General features: G+C 37.7%; 1 protein-coding gene across 10 annotated transcripts in view; it reads right to left on the reverse strand.

The window, feature by feature from the left end:
• LOC122790166 (serine-rich adhesin for platelets-like) overlaps window positions 1-20,845 on the reverse strand; it is a 475,884-nt gene that overhangs the window by 104,523 nt on the left and 350,516 nt on the right. For 9 of the 10 annotated variants that reach the window (XM_044057773.1, XM_044057769.1, XM_044057768.1 and 6 more), the window contains one exon: window positions 16,941-17,018. The exons of the other annotated variant lie outside the window; for it this stretch is intronic. In XM_044057773.1, the coding sequence (XP_043913708.1) occupies window positions 16,941-17,018 (78 nt within the window). The remainder of the gene's footprint in view (window positions 1-16,940; window positions 17,019-20,845) is intronic. 10 annotated transcript variants of the gene reach the window in all.

Below are 20,845 nucleotides of genomic sequence, written 5' to 3' on the forward strand. Positions count from 1 at the left end.
TGTGTGTGTGTGTGTGTGTGTGTGTGTGTGTGTGAGTGTGGCTATGTATGTGAGGGTATGAAGGGGTATGAGTGATGTAAAGTGAGATGTGTGTATGCGTATGTGCGTGTGTGTGTCTATATATGTGAGTGTATGAAGGGGTATAAGTGGTGTAAAGTGAGTGTGTGTGTGTGTGTGTGTGTGTGTGTGTGTGTGTGTGTGTGTGTGTGTGTGTGTGCGCTTGTGAGTGCACTCAGATGAGGGAGGTATTCACTGTACTTCAGTGGTCTGTTGAAATGAGGTAGATGAAGTTTTTCTGAAGAAGCTGCGGATTTTTCAAGCAGCAAAAACGCTACTTTTTTAAACTAATTTTGCATTCAAACCTCTTCACATTTTGTGTATTTGTATCGCCAGACTGCTACCTTTCTGCATTTTTGTTTTCATTTTGAAATGAGGTATCTGACACACCTCTAAACTCCCTTTGACCAATGAGAAATTCCCGCAATACTAGGGAGCCGCTAGACACCAAAGACTTTTAAACAGCAAACAAAGGCACATCAAAGTTAATAGAACAAGATGTGTGTATGCGTATGTGCGTGTCTATATATGTGAGTGTATGAAGGGGGTATAAGTGGTGTAAAGTGAGTGTGTGTATGTGTGTGTGTGTGTGTGTGTGTGTGTGTGTGTGTGTGTGTGTGTGGCTATATAAGTGAGTGTATGAAGGGATGTAGGTGGTGTAACGTGTATGTGTGTGTGTGTGTGTGTGTATGTGTGTGTGTGTGAGTGTGGCTATGTATGTGAGGGTATGAAGGGGGTATGAGTGATGTAAAGTGAGATGTGTGTATACGTATGTGCGTGTGTGTGTCTATATATGTGAGTGTATGAAGGGGTATAAGTGGTGTAAAGTGAGTGTATGTGTGTGTGTGTGTGTGTGTGTGTGTGTGCGCGCTTGTGAGTGCACTCGGATGAGGGAGGTATTCACTGTACTTCAGTGGTCTGCTGAAGTGAGGTATCTGACACACCTCTAAACTCCCTTTGACCAATGAGAAATTCCCGCAATACTAGGGAGCCGCTAGACACCACAGACTTTTAAACAGCAAACAAAGGCACATCAAAGTTAATAGAACAACAGGTTTTACAGCATGAAATTTATTGGGGGAAATAAAACAGGGTTATTATTTAATATTACCCTAATCAATTTATCAAGTTAATAGAACTCAGGTTTTGTGGCACAAAACATGAAAAGGGACATCGAGGAGCTCTCTGATTATGTAGCCCAGGCAGGTATGACCCTGACCTTGAGCAGTATCCTACCTTCACCTAGAATGATGCCACAATACAGTGATAAGATGATCAGCTTTAATAATTGGCTTAAATTCTGGTGTCATTCAAAGGGGATCCAATGTCTGTCTGCCTGGGATGACATGCTGGACAAGCCACGCTGCTTCGCAAGGGACGGCTTGCACCTGTCACCCCTGGGCTTCCGGATATTGGCAAAGGCTCTTGCCACCCCCATAGTGCCTTTTTTAGGCAAGGCTCAAATTCTAAACCTACCACCCTAGAACACCAAAAAGGAAAAAAACTAAGGGTACTGCTGCTCAATGCCAGAAGTCTCAATCTCAAGATGCACGCACTCGAGGCCCTTCTCAATATGGAGAACATCGATGTCTGTGCTGTGACAGAAACCTGGTTCAAGGCTCCTGAGAGCACCCCAGCACTAACAGGTTTCACCTCATATCACGTGTTCCGGCCCAAAAATCCGGACAACACCAAGAAAGGAGGGGGGGTGTCCATATTCATAAAGGACACCCACACCTCAAGGTTGGTGGCAACGCACGATGCATCGGAGACCATCCAGGTGCAATTAACCATAGGCAAGACTGCTCTGCAATTTGTAGCATGTTACAGGCCACCCTCTCAAACTCAGGAACCTCACATGGCCTTCCTGAAAACATTGGAGGGGATAAATGTATCTCCAAACACCATCATACTAGGTGACTTCAACTACCCTGATATAGACTGGGAACACTACTCAAGCCCGAACACTCTAACCCAAAGATTCCTGGAGTTCATAAACTCAAATGCCATGGAACAACTAGTCACCATCCCCACAAGAGGAGAAAACATACTTGATCTCATCATCACGAACATGGGATCAAAATGTTCAACACCAGAAGTATACCCCTCACTGGTGAGATCAGATCATAAACTAATCTCGCTGGAGGTCCTCATCCCGCTCCCACCTGAAACAAAAAAGACCACAGTGAAAAACTTCTCAAAAGCCGATTTCACACTTCTAAAAACTAGTGTGGTCTCCTTTAAGGCCCCTGAGCCAGTGGTAAACATTACTCAAACCGCTGAATCACTTACAAATGCCTTCTACCAGCACCTACAGGACTGCATGGATCAGGCAATCCCAAACAAAACTAAGACTCTCTGTACCAAAGGCAAGTGTCCAGTCTGGTGGACCCCAGCCATAAACAAGCTCTACAACAAAAGGAGGAAGCTACTACAAGATAGAGCAAAATCCTTGAAAGGTAAGACACCTTTGATCATTATAAGTAAAAACTAAGAGCTCTCATAAAATCATCCAAGGCAAATTTTGAGAGAAAAATCGCCAAGGACTCTAAAGAGAATCATAAGGCCTTCTTTAGCTATGTTAGAAACCTAGGAGGAAACTCCCAGATATGCTCAGAATTAGTTCAAAATGATGTGAAAATTACTGAACCTACACACATTGCCAACATACTGGCTGACAGGTTCAGTGCAAACTTCTCCCCTCCCCAAAAGGAGAGATATCTATTCCAGAGGATTGTAGCCAACGCCCAGGTGAGAACTGCCCTCACTAAGGCAAAAAGCACAGCATCCATGGGACCGGATGGTGTCCCCGGCTGTGTGCTTCACGAACTCAATGAGGAATTAAACCCACAGTTAGGACAGCTGTTTAATCATAGCCTCACCTCAGGATACGTACCCAAGGAGTGGCGCACGCGACTGTGGTCCCACTTCATAAGGGCGGTGCCTCCACAGACCCTGGAAATTACCGCCCATTAGCTTGACAAGCCTTATCTGCAAAGCCATGGAGAGGATCATAATGGAACTCATAAATAAAGACATAGGGAACTTGCAGACTTTGGATCCAACCCAGTTTGGCTTTGTCAAAGGCAGATCCTGCCTCTTAAACTTGGTTGACTTTTTGAGACTGTCACCAAGGCCATTGATGAGGGAAAGGCAGTCCATACAGCCTACCTCGACCTGGCAAAGGCCTTCGACACAATACCCCACTCAGGTATCATCGAAAAACTCATCAGCTTGAATGTAAATCCATACATCACAAGATGGGTTGCAAACTGGCTAAGTGACAGAACCCACAGGGTCAGAGTTGCTGGAGCCATGTCAGACTCAAAGCCTGTCACAAGTGGTGTCCCACAGGGCTCAGTCCTGGGTCCACTCTTGTTCGGCATCTACTTTTCTGAAGTACAAGCAAACACAGGAGGGTTATGGCTGACAAAGTTTGCAGATGACTGCAAACTGGGTGCCATAGTCGAAAACACATCTGACACAGATATCCTCCAGAAGGGCCTCACAGAAATGGATAACTGGTGCCAGAGCCATGGCCTGAAGTTAAATGCCAAAAAATGCATAGTCATACCCTTCGGGAAAAACAAGGTTACCCCTAGCTACCATATAGGTGGCAATCCACTGAGCACAGAAAAAGTCATCAGGGATCTGGGGACCCAGGTTGACAGTAGCCTTCGCTTGACACTCATGTTGCTAAAGTAGTTAGGAAAACCTTCTATATCGCCCACCTGATCATGAAGGGATTCACATCTAGATCAAGGGAAGTCATCGCCCCTGTACTCATCACTCATTAGACCTATGATTGAGTACAATGCCCGTTCGAATGTATCTGACCAGACACCTGCTGCAGCTTGAAAGGCCCCAAAAGTTCCTCACCAAAAGGATAAAGGGTCTCAAAATATGTCTTATGCTGCCCGACTGAAAGAACTCCAGCTCTATTCAGTCTCATACCGCTTGCTCAGAGGTGACCTGTGCCTGACATATAAGGCCATGTCAAACCCAGATTTGATGAATATGCTTCACCTCAAAAATCTAGATCCCTCAGAACCACAAGGGCGGAGACTTAAACCTTGACACGGTTATAAATAGAACGTGCTGGAGGGACAGATTCATCACCCAGAGACTCCTATGCTGTGGAACAAAATCCCGGTACATGTGAGGCAGAGCACCTCTCTGGTCTTGTTCAAGAGGAATCTTGACCAATGGATGGGAGATTGCAGATATACCCCAGGGATTACTTCAGTGTCACTGCTTGACAGAGGCACAGCAAAATGATAGGCATAGTTTTTATTCAAACTAAAGGGGTGGCAAAAGCCACATAACTATGGGCTAGGCTTATAAATGCCCTTGGGCAGATAGCCTAGTATGAACCTATGAACCTATGAACCTATGAACATGCAAGGGACACAAAAGAGTAGGAAACTTTAATGTCTGGCATTACTGACTTGACTATAATGCTTTGTGATGCAGAGGGGCCATGCTCAAGACTTCAGGTCATTGCTGGGAGTAGCACTAGAACTACCTTTGTACAGATGACTAATCCAGTTAAAGAGTTAATACAACAATAGGGCTTCTGTCCAGTTGCATTTAGTGAACAATAAAAAGAATGAAACATTAATGTTGTGTTGTGTCTTTCGGCTTTTCCCGGTTAAGGGTCGCGACAGCGGAACTCCGGTCTGCTAATGACTGGCAGTTGATTTTTACGTGCCGAGTTGACAGCCCTGACGCACAACTTTCAACGAAGGTACGCCCATTCACACATGTTTCCACGCAGAAGATGCTCTAGCTGAGAATCGAACCAGACAGCATCTTAGAGAATGAAACATTAATGTCCAGCATTATTGAATGATTGTAATCATTCATAATTTACAAGGGCGGTGAAAAATTGCGAACATTTTATAAACTTAGCAAGAAGTAAGAGATATAGTGTCATATATGTGTGTGTGTGTGTGTGTGTGTGTGTGTGTGTGCGCGTGTGTGTGTGTGTGTGTGTGTGTGTGTGTGTGTGTGTGTGTGTGTGTGTGTGTGTGTGTGTGTGTGTGTGTGTGTGTGTGTATGCATATTCTACACAATTTGCCAATGAGTGAGAGCACTGCAGGGTGACTGGAGGCATCATTAATGAGACTCCAGACTAAACTGAAGTCTTCATAACAGTTCTTTCTGATTTAACTTCTATTGGGAGCCAGTGAAGGGGGTTGTCATGAACAGATTCATCTTTTACAGGAGAGGCATACATACAGGCCCAGCTAACAATTTGGATTTACCGATCTTTACACTCATCAGAAATGACTACTTGTTTGATGAATATGGAATCTGAGTTTCAACAAGAATGAAGAATTGTCTTTCCTGAAAATATTACAGCTGGTAGAAAGAATGTAATTTCATCATAAGTAGGCTTTAACTATGTTTTGGACACAGTTAGGATTTTAGTTTTTTTTTTAATAGAGGCAGCATTCCAAGAAATGCCTTTTGTTGCTCATGCTTCTTCATCTGATGTGGTCAACCTTCAGGCCAACCACTTTGGACATCTTTTTGGGGGTTGAAGACATAATGTGTCACATAGTGGATATCACAAGACACAAAAATTAAAAAACATGGCATGAAGTGAGATAAAGAGACAGTATATACATTTTCTGGGAATTATTATTTTCTTATATTGTGTTAACTCATTTATGATGCAGTGTTTCCATGAAGAAATAATTTATTTCTGCACAGAGAAGGCAGACAGGTTTTCAAACCTATTTAGTGCTGGTCTTGGGATAGGTGAAACTAGTAAGAATTACACATGCATCTGCCTGAATAAAGTTTACAAACAAGTTGCTAGACAAAGGGTTAAGCTTATTACAGTAATTTTAGGCTGACATGGTAAATGCGTATTGGGTAACATATTAAAAGTCTGATAGACTAGAGTATGGAAGGGAATGGTCATTGTGCATAAATATGGTGAGTTGGGCAGATAACATAGGAGGTATTACATCTAAAACATGATCTGTTGATGCCCTCAATTTTTTCTAGGCCCAGAGAGCATCCATGGTATCAAGGGAGCTGTACAGTGGTGTTTATCAGAAGGTATGCTGCCTGAAGTTGGAGGAAGGACATGGAGCTAGTAGGATGTAGAGTTTACAGTGAGCATAGTGAAATACGGGGAACTGTGTAGCACTCTGTATACCCATCCAGCAAGGAATGCAGACAATGTAAATGTGGTATTAAGATTAATAGCAGACACCTAGGACTGTATTCACTGTCTGACTTTTATCACTGTACATCTACATTGACCTCAGTTTTTACTGGAAATAAGTTGTAGGATTATAGCTGAGAAAGAAAATCACAGCACCAATCAGATGTATTGATAGTTTGTAGTTAACAGTCATCTCAAAACTTGGGAAGTGAATGCATTACATCAAACCTTAGCCACTGCGTAGGACTACTGGATAAACAGTGCAATTATTTTTGAGTTTTAACAACATACTGCTAACTTTCAGTGACTAATAACTTGTACAGGCAGATGTCCCTACTTTATATGACTGAAAATGTAGTATAGAGTTAATAGCCAGCTTTGACATATATTCAAAGACATATGACTGAGGCCAGGATACTGATTTAACTAGTGAACTATTAGTATTCATTAATATGAGGCATAACTTTCTTGTATAGCCATAAGCTTGTTATTTAATCTATGTATCTATCACCCAGACTTCCATACAGCTGATACAAACATCTATTATGTCTAAGTTTCTGCCATAGGACAGCATTATTAAATAATTTAAATGTTCTTAAAAGTGATGGAGATTTCCACTAAGAAAAATGGTTGATAGAGCAATGGGACACCAGTTAAATTAGCAAGGAATGTTTTGCACCATTAGAGCACTGAAATAATAAGTCTGAATAGCTCAAGGGAGGTATCATATTAAGTACACAGTAAAAGTTTTCTAAGAAAATGCAGTACAAACATTCTAACCAGGTGTGAAGTAATTGGAGTGTTTATGTTAAGCATTTTCCTACTAGCATGTGTGTGTGTGTGTGTGTGTGTGTGTGTGTGTGTGTGTGTGTGTGTGTGTGTGTGTGTGTGTGTGTGTGCAATTCATACTAATCAACTGCAAATGTATGACTTTTTATTTTTTATGTCTGCTGCCCTGATTTCAGGTATTTAAGTGGAGCAGGTATTGAAAGAATGAGTTATTTTTATAATGTAATCTCATCTCTCCACATCTCAGAAATAGGCAGGCATTTCTGTATAAATGTAGTTCATATACGAGTTTGAACATTTCACCGTTTCTTCTGTTTTCATTCCATGCAGTTTCAGTGGCTCAGTAGGTAACACACTTGCCTTCTGTGCTGTGGGCTTTGTTCCCATTCCAGCTGATTGGATTAATTTTCAAACTGCTGATACTGCAGTCCAGCCTCTAGGGTGTGCTGCACTCCAGAGTATGTGATTCTTCAGATGTGAATTTAAACCTAGGTCCCATCTGCTTGAGTTACTGGCAACAAAGTACTTATAGAAAAGAGTAGTGCTTACTTTATTTATATGTATTCATAGTATACACATTTAGATTTCATATTTATACTTTGTTTCACAATAATGATACTCGTTAGAATCACGTGGTCATTACATTAACAATATTGCCTTATCATTTCCTTTACTCTTTTACCCTCTATCCCCATCCTTTCTTCCATAACCATCGTTTTATTTCAGCTCTTCATTTTCACTGTTTTTATTATACAATAATCAATCCATAGCATATGTTTTCCACAATACTCATCTATTGTTACAAACAATATTTTGCCCTACTTATCAAGTTTATATTTCCTTCCTTTCTCATACTTTCCATAAAATATCATACCCATATTTATACTTCTGAATCCTTCTCATTTTAACTTATTTTTAAACTTTCTCCAAGACAAATTATTTTTTACATAATGTATTATTTCTTCTTTATTGCATTCATTACATATTCTTTCCTCTATTGCTTTATATTTCATATTACCTTTTACTGGTAATTATCCAACAAAGTTTTCAACAGAAACTCCTACACCTCATAAAACATTTCTATTTTTCATTGCATTCTTTACCTCTTTGTTTTATTCTTTCCATGAGCATATTATACCATTCCTTTATATTTCCATTAATTTAATTAAATTATGACTTCCACAACTTAATTTTATTTTCATATTCTTTTCCTTCCATCTTTTTCTGCTTGCTTTTGATTCTCTTCCCACCTTCATTTATTCCATACTTCTTCATATTTCACATATACAATTTTCCTATCATTATTCACGCTCTTTTTACGTTACTTATTACTCAGAACAAATGCATAGATGCTAAATACTCTGCAGTGTTTTTAAATTCAAACCACATTCTTCTGTTTTGTTATATAACATTTCGCCTTTAACCGAGTTCAATCTTGAACCACAAATAAAACCGATAAATACCTAACGATTCTTTCTCCATCTTAGCTAGTAATAGCTATACCCCCAAATGTATGCACGTTTTCCCACTATATAAGTACTTAACATATATATCTTTTCTTAAGTGATAAATACTTTTCCACCAAAGCAATAACTTTTAAATTTCTATCATTATTTCCCTCCATTGCCTTATTATACTTTCATACTCTCCATTTTTCACTCCTCATATACTCATTTCTTTTCTGATATAATTTATGCCACACAGTTTCTTAACTTACCAATCCCCTTACTCTTAAGTGTAACTGTAACGAGCACATTTTCACTGCTTACCACAGTCTTACTCATCCAAACCATGTTTTTAGCCATAATAATGAAATCATCTGCATATGACAAACACATAAGTATTACAATTCATTTCCCCATCTTCTACCTTGCTTCTGTCATGCTGCAAGTGCATGTTTGTGTGACAGCATTACTGACCAATAGAAAAAAACACATGCTCAAGGGACATCCTTGTTTAATTCCTCATTCAATTCTTACTTTTCTTCCCATTCATTCATTGATTGTAACTTTCACCAGGAATTTTCAAAATACATTTTTGCATTCACTAAATTTTCCCCATCCTATATGCCTCTAATAGCTTCCACATTGTCACATGGCTCATCCTGTCATATGTTTTAGCTACATCATAGACTACTAATTTCACCTCCTTTATTTCTTTTAAAATTGTATCTACCACTTTGTTTACTTTTGCTGAACTTTATTTCACTTGTCTTTTTAGTATCAAAAATAATATTCCCTATTACTTCTTCTATACTTTCTGCTTTCTTTTTTGCATTATTTTCATACAAAATTAAAATCTATATTTCCTAGAGTCATTAGCAATTTTTATATCTTTTCTTTCATGTTTTTTCTATATAACTGTATTCACTCTGCCACGTATATCCTTCTTTTATACTTTCCCCAGCCACTAATTTAATATTTTAACAAACACTTTTAATTACTGTAATCTATTCATTTATATCTATAGCTTAATCCATCTAACCTTGCTGCTGATTCCTCCCTACCTTCCTTTACAATTTTCTCCAATTCTTCCATTTTAATTTTCTCTTCTGAATGTTTCTTGACATTTCCAGTTATCATTTTTACCATCTGTTTTCTTCTTGTACTTATTTTTTCACACATTCTTCTTGCAAATATTTCAACCACCTCCAAAATTTCTTCCTGTTTATATTTTATATTACTTTCTTTGTCTAATATTGCATCCATCTTTCCTTTTCTTATTTTTAACTTCTTTCCATAAAAAGTAAAACTTCCTTTTACTTTTTAAAAAAAAGTTTTGTCTATACATCATTGTCTTCACTTTCTCTCTTTCTTGTTTTATTTTCATACCTTCTCATAATTTCTTTATATTACATCTGTTCTCAACTTCAAAAATAACCTTTTTCATACTTTTCCTAGTGAACCACTCACCCATATGTCCAATTTTCATAGTGCAGTTTCATAATGTTCTTTCTATAATTGTGAATGGTCTTCCTTCATTTCATTCTTTTTGATAACCTCACCATTAATCTTTTTATTCATTTGCCTTCCATTATTATTCCTGTCATCTCGTTTTATAGCTCATACTGTTCTGTGGTTTGAAAATTCAGCCAATTCCACCACATCATTTCCTTCATATCTTTTGACTATTTCACACAGTCTATTGCATTTTTTTTAAATCCTCTTCTGTGCATCCAATCCCCATTTTTTTCCTGTTTTCAACCATTCATATTTTAAGTATTTTATCACCTTAATATATTGTCATTTTTTCTGTATCCTTCTTAAAGTTTCAGTTAGTCTTCTATCACAGTTACTGACATATTTATCATTACTTACTTATTTGTTTCTTCAAACATCTTTTGTCTTTCAGATATATTTGTGTAGACATATTATCACTGCCTGTCTGCCATATATTTCCTTTCTCCTCATAGCACATATCACCACCTCCCAGGAACTACTACTGTCACATCTAATATTTTTGCTTTCTGAGTTCTTGACAGAATCCCTATCCCTGAACATAATCTCATTTGCCACTGACCATATAATCTTCATTCACCTTATTGCCTCAACTCTTTCTCTTTTCCCATTATTCACAATTGTTGCCAGCATATACCATTTTTTTAAATTTCTTATGCCATTCACCAACAAACTCTCAATATTATTTTGCATACTGTTTACATTTAATGCCAATTTTCTTATATCATCCTTTTCCTTTTTTTTGCATCTTACATAATTCAAGTTTTAATTTTTTCTTTCTTCTCATACTTTTCCTCAGTTGTTGTTTTATCATTTTGTTCTTTTCTTTTTTCATCTCCAACTCTACTTCCTATTCTTCATCACCTTCTAATACTGGTATCTGAACCCTCTTTGCTTGTGGGTCACCCCCTCTTCATTTACCCCATTCTTTCCTACATTCTCTTCTTTAATTATTCCCCCATAATACTTTCTTCTTCATAAATATCTTCAGAAACATTTTCAACTAATATTCTGTCTTCCGTGCTATTTTCTTCTTCATTTCCTTTTTTGTTCTAACAAAGGGCAGTCAATACAGAAATGTCCACTCTCTCATTGCATTTTCTACATACTTGATTACACAATTCCTGGTAGTGTGCCCCCTCTCACCACATTGTGCACATCTTCTTTTGTTACATTCTTTCATTTTCATACCAAATGTGTAGTTTCTCCACAAAAAAGAAAAAAGATTAATGTTGTCCCAGTAACTTATATTGTCCTTTTTCCATTATTATGCATGGTTGGTGTTATATTTTGCCTTCACTCACATTCATTGTCACCCATACTTCCTGTACTCTTGTCCATGTTTTTCTTTCATCATACACTTTCTTAACATAATGCACTTTATTACAACAGATATAAAAAGTTCTTAACTCATAATCTTCTGCATCTGATGTTCTGAACTGTACACTTAATTTTATTTTTGGTACTTACGTATTATCACAACCAGATTTGCAACGTGCTATAGTTTCTCGTGTTTTATTTAAATATCATTTTGTATGTGTAATCGTGTTGACTAAACTGTTAAAAAAGTCTTCTGATATATACGTGATGAGTTAGGAAGACGGTTAAAGCTTAAAATTTAGGATTTGTGGTTAGCGTGCTTTACGGACGTCAAGCACTCAATTCAACTACCACAGTGGTTGGCCTGAAATATCTGAGGGAATTAGCATCAGAACACGTACAGTTCAAACAGATCAATTGCTGTTGTATTGTGGAAAGGATTACTTTAAGTCTGACTTATTTATTTTCTCCTACTTGCTGCTGTTCTGTTGAAAGGATTATTTCTGAGCTGTAACCTGTACTGAGTGGGAAGGGGGCAAGAGGGAGACATGAAAATGTATTCTAGGAGTTGCTGTTTTTCCGTCGCAATGATTATTTTTGAGTTGTACCCTGTACTGTGTGGATTTAACGGTTAAAAGAAAAAACAGGAGACATGCAAATAATTTTAGATAAACTGTTTATTTACTATAGTTGTACAAACAGTGTTTTTAAGGAAACTTTAGAATTGAAGCTAGTGAAGAAAAATAAGCTTTTGCAAAACCTAACGAAGATATTTAAAAGGAATTGATAACAATAACATGCTTATTATAGGCATAGGATACCTGCAATTAAACATTATTTCATTTATTTAACTCATAAACCTGCCTAAACATACACAATCTTAAAGAAAACATTGTTTCTGTGCTTTTCAAAACTTTTTGGTACTAGTTTACACAACGGGAAGCAACGAGCGTTAATGCGAAAATCTGGTTGCGATAATATGTAAGTACCTTATTTTTAATTGCATGCTTAAATTTTGAAATAGAAAGTATTTCCAATGGTACAACATCTTTTTTTCTCTGCTTCATTCAAAAGTGATCTGCAAACAAGTATGCTTCAAATGTCGCTTCACAGAGGTCTTCATTACTGAAGTGAATTAAAGCTTTTATGTTTTTTAAATCAAAAGCCAGTGGCAAACTAATATTATATATAATGTCATACCTATTAATGGCTTCATTTTTTTTTGTCATGATTCTCACCACTGGTTTTCTCTGCAAATTCAGTTCTTCAATGTTCCCTTGTAGGCCTGTGATCCTCCTTTCCTCCATGCTTCGTGTTCTGTCTGCCTGACTCATAATTTCAGTGTAAGCTGTTGTAGTTCTCCTTTTGGTATTTGTTTTGTTCCTCTCACTTCAAGCTGTTTCAGATATATGTCCTTAAAACAAGCTTCTTCATCAGCTGAACATACACCCATATTTATATCAACAATTATTTCTTTCTCTCCTAGCTTCTTACCAGTAGTTGCTAGCAATTTCCTATTCCTGTAGCACTCTTTCTACCATATTTTTCTAAACATCTTTATTAAATTATCACTTAAGACAAAGGCAAGCCTACATTAATATAAAATAAAACAAACCAGATGAACATATTTCCAGTTACATACACTATATATCACGTGTGCTGTTTTTAAATAACTATCATCAGTCCATTACATAATATCCTAGCTTCCCTTAAACCTCACTCCTCCTCCTGAACATTATTCTTCATGCATTGTTTCTATAGTTTCCATTTATTTCTATGTAATTTGCTCCTTCCCTTTTCAAAAGATGCCACTTTCAGTTCTTTTATCTGTGTTACAATATTCAATACTTCAAATAGAGTTGTTTTAGACTTTGATATTAATTTTCTAGTATTTGCTTTTTTGACAGCTACCAGAAATAAACTTAACAAGGTCTTACTATGTCTAGGCAACTCAGATCCTGTATCCCAGCTCAAAATTTTCTTAGTTACACCCATCTGCTCACCCAATATTTCTGACATAGTACTCTGTAGGAAATCTTTAAAGACTGCTGACTCATATGTTCCCAGTTACCTCTTCCTTCCCCGTCACATCTTCAACATTTGGCATCCGTGTGAGGAAAAATTCTTACTGATTGGGTATAAAAACATCTATGCAAGCACTTCCAAGGAAACTTATTAAACCTTCTAGACTTTGTTGCATACTTGGGAGCTATAGATATGCCCTCTCATTGTTCCTTGTAAATTGCTTATCCAACATCTTTTCCCAATCTTTTATAACCTCCTTTGATTGATTGATTATTTATTTATTTATTTATCTGACATTTGTTGACCGGGATAGTCTGAATGGGCTAGTGCCCTTTTTCAGCGGAGGCCTGGGGAGAAAAGTTCCACAGTACAATTAAGCAAAAATTACAGAAACTGATTTAATATACAATAACAATACAATAAAAATTACAGGATTGTAGTAGACAACAAAAAATAAACAGAGTAAACACACAGCTGTTCTTTTAGGTATAAGTTAAAAAATTAGTAAGAAATACATTTAGTATAAGATATTTATCTTCAGGCGGGTAGTGACAATAAGCTAGCAAAAAGAAAATACCATAAGGATAGTCTTCCATGGATAACTGTGCTTTTCAAATGCTTATGTTTTGCAGCAATAGTGTGTGCCAGTGTTAATTATGAGGCAATTGTAGGTGGGATATAACCATCATGTTACCAGAAGTTAGGAAGTGAAGAGAATGATTATGAGAGCAACAGGCGGATACAACCCACGGAAAGCCAACATATTCTGGCTAGGCTTATAAATGTCTTCGGGCAGATAGCCTAGTACCTACCTATGAACCTATAAGAAGTAGGTGACTGTTAATTAATTTGTTAGGTGATTAGTGTTAGAGAGATAAAGAGGGGAAGGGAGGAACAGGAAATGAGAGTAAGAAGAGAAAAGACAGTAATATGGGACAGAGGGGAGGGTTCATGTGGGGTGATTGTAGAGACAAGACTAAGTGCTGTTTAGGTAATTTGTAAGAGTTTTCTTGAATTCATGGACATGGGAAATGTTTCTGAGGGTCAGAGTGAGCTTGTTCCATGACAGAGCGGAAGGTAGCTAAAGAGATTCTGTCCAACAGATTTTCTAGACTTGTGAGTCTGTAAGAGACATTAATCAGAGCTTCTGAGGATATTCAGGAGGTTGTAGAGGGAGACAGGAGATGATAGGTTAGGGCAGAAGGAGGGCTTGTTTAGAACAGAATGGATGATGAGAAGTTCAATAAATAAGAGTTGAATAGGAAACTCAAGCCAGTTGAGAGTGTTGGGAGTATGACAGTGGTGTGATTTTAAGGGCAGATTAGCTGCAAACCTTGCTAATTTATTGTAGGTTGTTTTGAGTTTGGAGAGTAGCTAGGACTGTAGGTTAGTTAAGATATGTGAGCTGTAGAACAAGTGAGGGAGAAGGTAAGCTTGGGCTAATGAAATTCTGGAGCTGGGTGTGAGGAATCTTTTATTTCTGTACATAAGGCCAAGCTTTTGGTGGGTTTTCTTGATACAGTAATGTACATGGAGGTCAAATTTAAGTTGGTCATCTATCATGGAATATTATGTATGCCCTACTAATTACCCCTTTTTAACAGCAGCTTCTGTTCTAGATTCAACTAAAATCTGTAACAAAGCAGGTCTTTCCCTTAGGATTACCCTACCTCTTTCTTTTTCCTTATACTCTGATTTCAATACCTGGTAGGAGAAGGCAGTCTCTAGCCTGCGGTCTAAATGTCTTCTTGGCCTCATCACATTAAATTACCTTCCCCCTGTATTTCTCTCTCATTATTTGCACCTAATACCTTGGTTCCTTTGTCACTTTTCTCCTGTAAATCCCAGACCTCTCTTGCCTATTCTCTGTACCCCTACTTGCAGTCATCCCTTTCAGCAAAATCTCTTTTCTCCATTCTCATGTTGGCTTAGTTCTTAGAATATTTTCTACTACTTTATGAATATAATATTCTGTAAGGCTGTTGTTATTCTTCTTGAGGATAAACATTCAAAATCCCACTCCTTTTTTTTTCCTGACCTTCCCCTATTTTATCATCATTCTTTTCCACTGTGAATTTTAACCTTCTGCTTGTGTAATGTATATTAGCCTTAAATGTGTAGCTGTAAACTATCACTTCAAATTAGGTAATCCTAAGCCTCTTGTTCTATTGGAAGGATCAACGTATCCCACCTAACCTTTGCCCTCTTCCTTCAACATTTATTAATTATTGCCCACAATTTCTCCTCTGGTTAATAAAAATATGCCAAACCTTTATATAAAACTAAAGGGGCTAAAAACATTTTCACAGCTTGTATCTTACTATCTATATCCGTGAACGACTTCCAATTTCTCAGTTTTTGTGTTATTGTTTGTTTAGTCTCTTCCCATGTATCCTTAGCTGCCATAACAGCAGCCTTTTTAATCCTTGTTTCTAAATCATCTTACTGTGTCCCCATAAATATGGGTATTGCTGAACCAATTCATATGTGAGCACATAACTTATGTCAATAGCCTCTGTTTTATCTTCATTAATTTTATACCCGAAAAGAATAGAAACTGTCTCAAAATGTTCCACAACACTAAAACATCCTTTTCTGGACTTATCAGGTACAAAATAAATCAAAAGCCAACTTTTCTTTATCACCATCCCAACTGTATCCTTGAATTTCTAAGTCCCTTGTTTTCTTTGCTAATGGCTTTAAATATAAAGCAAATGACTAAGTGTAGAGGGGTCATCCCTGCCTGGTTCCTCTGTTCAGACACAACTTATCAGAGAGAGAGAAAAACCCTCCTCTTTCTACCATCTTATGAGAATTAGCCTCATTTCCATCCTTTGGCTCTTCCTGCTGGATTAAATCCATCAAGACTTATGGCTCAAGTCTTTCTTCATCAAAATTGGTCAGAATTTCCTCTGCAATCTCTCTATCAGGCTCCACAGGTCCTGCAGCACTCTCAGCTCTGTGATTGCTGTCCTCTTCCATGTTGGAAGTGTCTGAACCAAGTAATAGCCTTCTGTTGCCACCTAGTAGCTCAGACCAAAGACAGTAGGGGATGTTTCCCATTGTCCTGGTCAAAGGTAAACAAGCAGTATCAACACCACCTCTAGTCTTCCCTGAAAAGAGGCTACTACCCTAGTGGGACTAACCCAGTCAACAAAGGACAAATAAATAAATACATACATACATCATGCTTTCTCCAGTGTGTGTGTGTGTGTGTGTGTGTGTGTGTGTGTGTGTGTGTGTGTGTGTGTGTGTGTCCATGTTGCTCTAATTTCACATTAATATAAGACTGCATTAGATTCTCACAAACAGGAAAATCTCTTTTTAGTAGCATTCTGAAAATGTTTATTGCCCTGTCCACCCCATAATACATGTCTGTACATATTAAACTTGACATTTTAATAGTAACCTCTTCTGGCTCTGTATAACTTTATTATGCCTAGCTGACAACAATCAAAGCTGAATGTACCAGCTATCATTTCTTTTAGCTGAGTACAGCATCTTTTCTTCACTCTTTTGTTTGGTTATTCAAACAAACATGTTCAACTACCCTAAAGTAAATAGAATGTCAGTGATAAAGGAAAAGCCATACAATGTCATATTATTCTTACTTCGTGTTTGTAGTATATGTGTTTTCAGTCCATGATGCTCTGCTACTGCTATAATCTTCTGGGTCATCTTCGTTATCACTGCCAATCAAAACAAGAAAGTTAAAAGTCAATAGACAGTGAGAAACCTTAGTGACATTTAAATGATTTACTTTGACATTATATTTTGATTTCAGTCCTGGGTTGAATCAAATAGACAAAAATGCTGTTTCGGTGATTTGTATTTATTGGGAAATAAAACTATAGGTTCATAGGTGTGTACTAGGCTAATGGCCCTGGAGCCTTTACAAGCCTAGCCCATAGGATTACCCTGGCATTGTGCCACCCAACCTTAGTTCCCTGTGCCTCTGTTGAGTAAAGCCACTGGAGTGATCCCTGGGGTGAATTTTCTATTTCCCATCCACTCATCAAAATTTCTCTTGAAGAGGGCCAGAAATTATAAAACAACTAAAAACTTATAACTAAAAAAGTTATAAAACAACTAAAAACTACAATTAAATTTAAATGCATGTATTTCTCTATCGTTGACATCATATATTATGACCTATGTGTCAACATCCTACGTGTCACGTGCTGGGTTCCATCTTTCCATTCTTCTCTGTATACTGGCAGGGTGACCTATCTCTGTTTCAGCATTAAATGTGCTAGTCTATCTAATGATTAATCTCAGCATGTGTGGTGTCATCCCCAGGTTATGTGTATGTTTTATGTTCTGTCATCAGTACGACAGTTTATGTTCTTAACCATTTGTTGTATGTGAACACACGCACACGTGTGTTCGCGCATACACACACACACACACACACACACACACACACACACACACACACACACACACACACACACACACACACACACATGCATGGAAGTCCTGCATTTAGTCTAAATGCTTGTTGGTTGACATCTGTTTAATCGACCACATTTGGCCAACATATAGAGATGGTAGAAAGGTGTACGAGATTGACAATGCCCAGGTAGGGGAAATTTCCTTTCAGTTGGGACTGTGTGATCTCAGAGTTATTATACATAATTAAAAGGGGGTGTTAGGGAAATTGCATGCACTCAAGTTCATTCTTGGTGCATCCATGGTAGTGTACTAATGTTTAGTTTGTCCAACTTTTCCAGCCAATGATTCCAAGGTCGATGAATGGGCTACACAGTGAGTAGACTGATGTGTGTGTGTGTGTGTGTGTGTGTGTGTGTGTCTGTGTGTGTGTGTATTATATATATATATATAGACATAATGTGTGTGTGTATGTGCAAAAGACTGTTTCAAAGTAGCGTGCACTGTACTGTGTTTTTCTGTTCCTTCTTGAATTTGACAAGAGGACATGCACACTTTAGTGAGTTAAATTATTTATTTATTTATTTATTTATTTATATTTGTTGACTTGGAGTGTCCGACTGGATATAGGTCCATTTTCAGCAGAGGCTCGGAGAGAAAAGCTCCACAGTTAAAATATACAGACAGAAGTTACATTGGACTTACATAGCAATTAACAATTTGATTAACATAGCAATTAACAATTACAAACATAGTTACATATAAGAACATAGTACATCAGTAGACAACTAGAATCTTTATCATCTGCGAAGTACATAACAGACATTAACAATTGTTACAATAAGAAGTTCCTGCTGTATAATAAGTAGTAGGCTTATGAGCATCCGAGCTTGCTATACTCAAGGTAGTTAGTGGGGTGTAAAGAAAGTTTTATGCCTGTTTTCCAGTGAAACAGAATTACAAAAACTACAAACTGAAACTACAAACTACAAACGATCCTAAAATGCATTCTATTTAAAAACACTACATATAGAAACTTCTTCTTCTTCTTTCTGCTTTTTCCCAGTTAGAGGTCGCCACAGCGGATCACCTGTCCGCTCATGATTGGCAGTAGAGTTTTACAGTGTCGAGGTGCCAGCCCAACACCCAACCTTCCACAGAAAGCACACACATGCACGCACTCACACCTAGGGCTAATTTAGAGTGCCCAATCCACCTACAGCATGTCTTTGGGATGTGGGAGGAAACCGGAGCACCCGGAGGAAACCCATGCAACCACAGGGAGGACATGCAGACTCCGCACAGAAGGCACCCCAGCCAAGGATCAAACTGGAGAACCTCTTGCTGTGAGGTGGCAACGCTAACTGCTGCACCACTGTGGCCGCCCTATGGCAACTATTTTATATAAATATATATCAGTTTGAAATGTCGATCTTTTAAATATAAAAACAAGTCATAATAAAATCAAATAATAGCAGCTTTAGCTTTCAAAGCAGTTTTGATAGAAATAAAATCATGATTCTATAAAATGGTTTCTGTATGTAATACTTTTTAAATAGAATGTATTTATTGTCGCACTTGCACTACAGGACTTAAGCAGTTTATTATGGCATGTTAAAGTTTATGCACTTTTTAGCACTGTCACTTTAAAAATCTTGGCACCTTTGAGGCTTTTAAAATGTTTCCAAGAAGTAGATACTTTGTTTTCTGATGAAGTTCATTTGATCTTGAAATGAAAGCACTGAAAGCAAAACACTATTAAAAGTTTCCTGTGACATCTGGGCGGCATGTTTTTATATATATATATATATATATGGGTCTACTTCGGAAGATTGACAGACCATTTGATCGACATTCATTTGGTCGACAGCTCATTTGGTCGACAACCAGTATTCAAGGAATGTAACAGGGATTTGCCCCCTCCCCAATGTTGTGAGACCCTGGAGTTGATATATATAGTTAGGGGGGTGTGGTTGTTTAAAACGTGTAGTTTTTCTTGTATTTTCATGCTTTTAAATGAAAATAGGTGGGGGGATTCACCCCCCACACCCCCCATTGTGGGGGGTTGTGCCCGCCACCCCCCCTAACTATATATAAAAACTCCAGGTTGCACAACATTGGGGAGGGGGACAAATCCCTGTTAAGTGTCTTGAATACTGGTTGTCGACCAAATGAATGTCGATCAAATGGTCTGTCGATATATATATAGAAACACTTTATAACCTCGAATTACTGAAATGTTGAATTTCAGTATCTTGAGACTATAAAGCTGAATGTTAAAAATAGCGAAAGGTCATAATCGCAAACTCGAATATATGTCGAATTTGCGGTTATGACCTTACACTGCGTAATGTCCGGGATTGTGTTTTGATGGTGCGCGGTGCCATGTGTGGATGTAGGTGTTATGTCAGGTAAGTATTTTCTAAGGGTTTTGAGTGTGAGTTAGAGTGTATGTGAGTGTGCTGATGTGTTTGATGTGTGTGTGAGGGGTTGGAGAATGTGCGTGTGTGAGTTGGCTTTTGTTTTGTGTTTGTGCGATCTCGGAGTTAGTATATATAAGTAGGGAGGTGTGGGGGGCAGGGGGGCTTGCCCCCTGCTTATGTGTGTATGAATTGTGTATGTGTGTAGTTTTGTTTGTTTATGTTGTGATGTGGGTGTTGTGGTGTATATGTGGTATAGTGTGTGCGGTGTTTTCCGTGTTGTCAATTTCACGTTTTTTTTGTGTCGGTGTTTTGTGGATTTGGTTTTATAGTCTCGAGATACTGAAATTCGATATTTCAGTATTTCAAGGTTATAAAGTGAATATATATATATATATATATATATATATATATATATATATATATATATATATATATATATATATATATATACAGTTTTATTAGTACGTCATTCTGTGAATTTTATTTATTGGATCTTTTTTATATCATATGTGTGCTTTTTAATTAAGAATGTCAAAGGGCAGTGCATGCAAAACAATGAGCAATGAGAGCAAAGACTGACTGAAAGGCAGATAAATAATTACATTTGCTGTTCAGCTGCTCAGATAGCTAATACTTAAATGTCTATCCAACCAAATGGGACAATAGCTGGCTATTAAAGGAAATGCCTGATGTAGAGATTT

The sequence above is a fragment of the Protopterus annectens genome, chromosome 15.part0, assembly GCF_019279795.1.
Source record: "Protopterus annectens isolate FY-2018-M chromosome 15.part0, PAN1.0, whole genome shotgun sequence".
Lineage (NCBI taxonomy): Eukaryota > Metazoa > Chordata > Ceratodontiformes > Protopteridae > Protopterus > Protopterus annectens.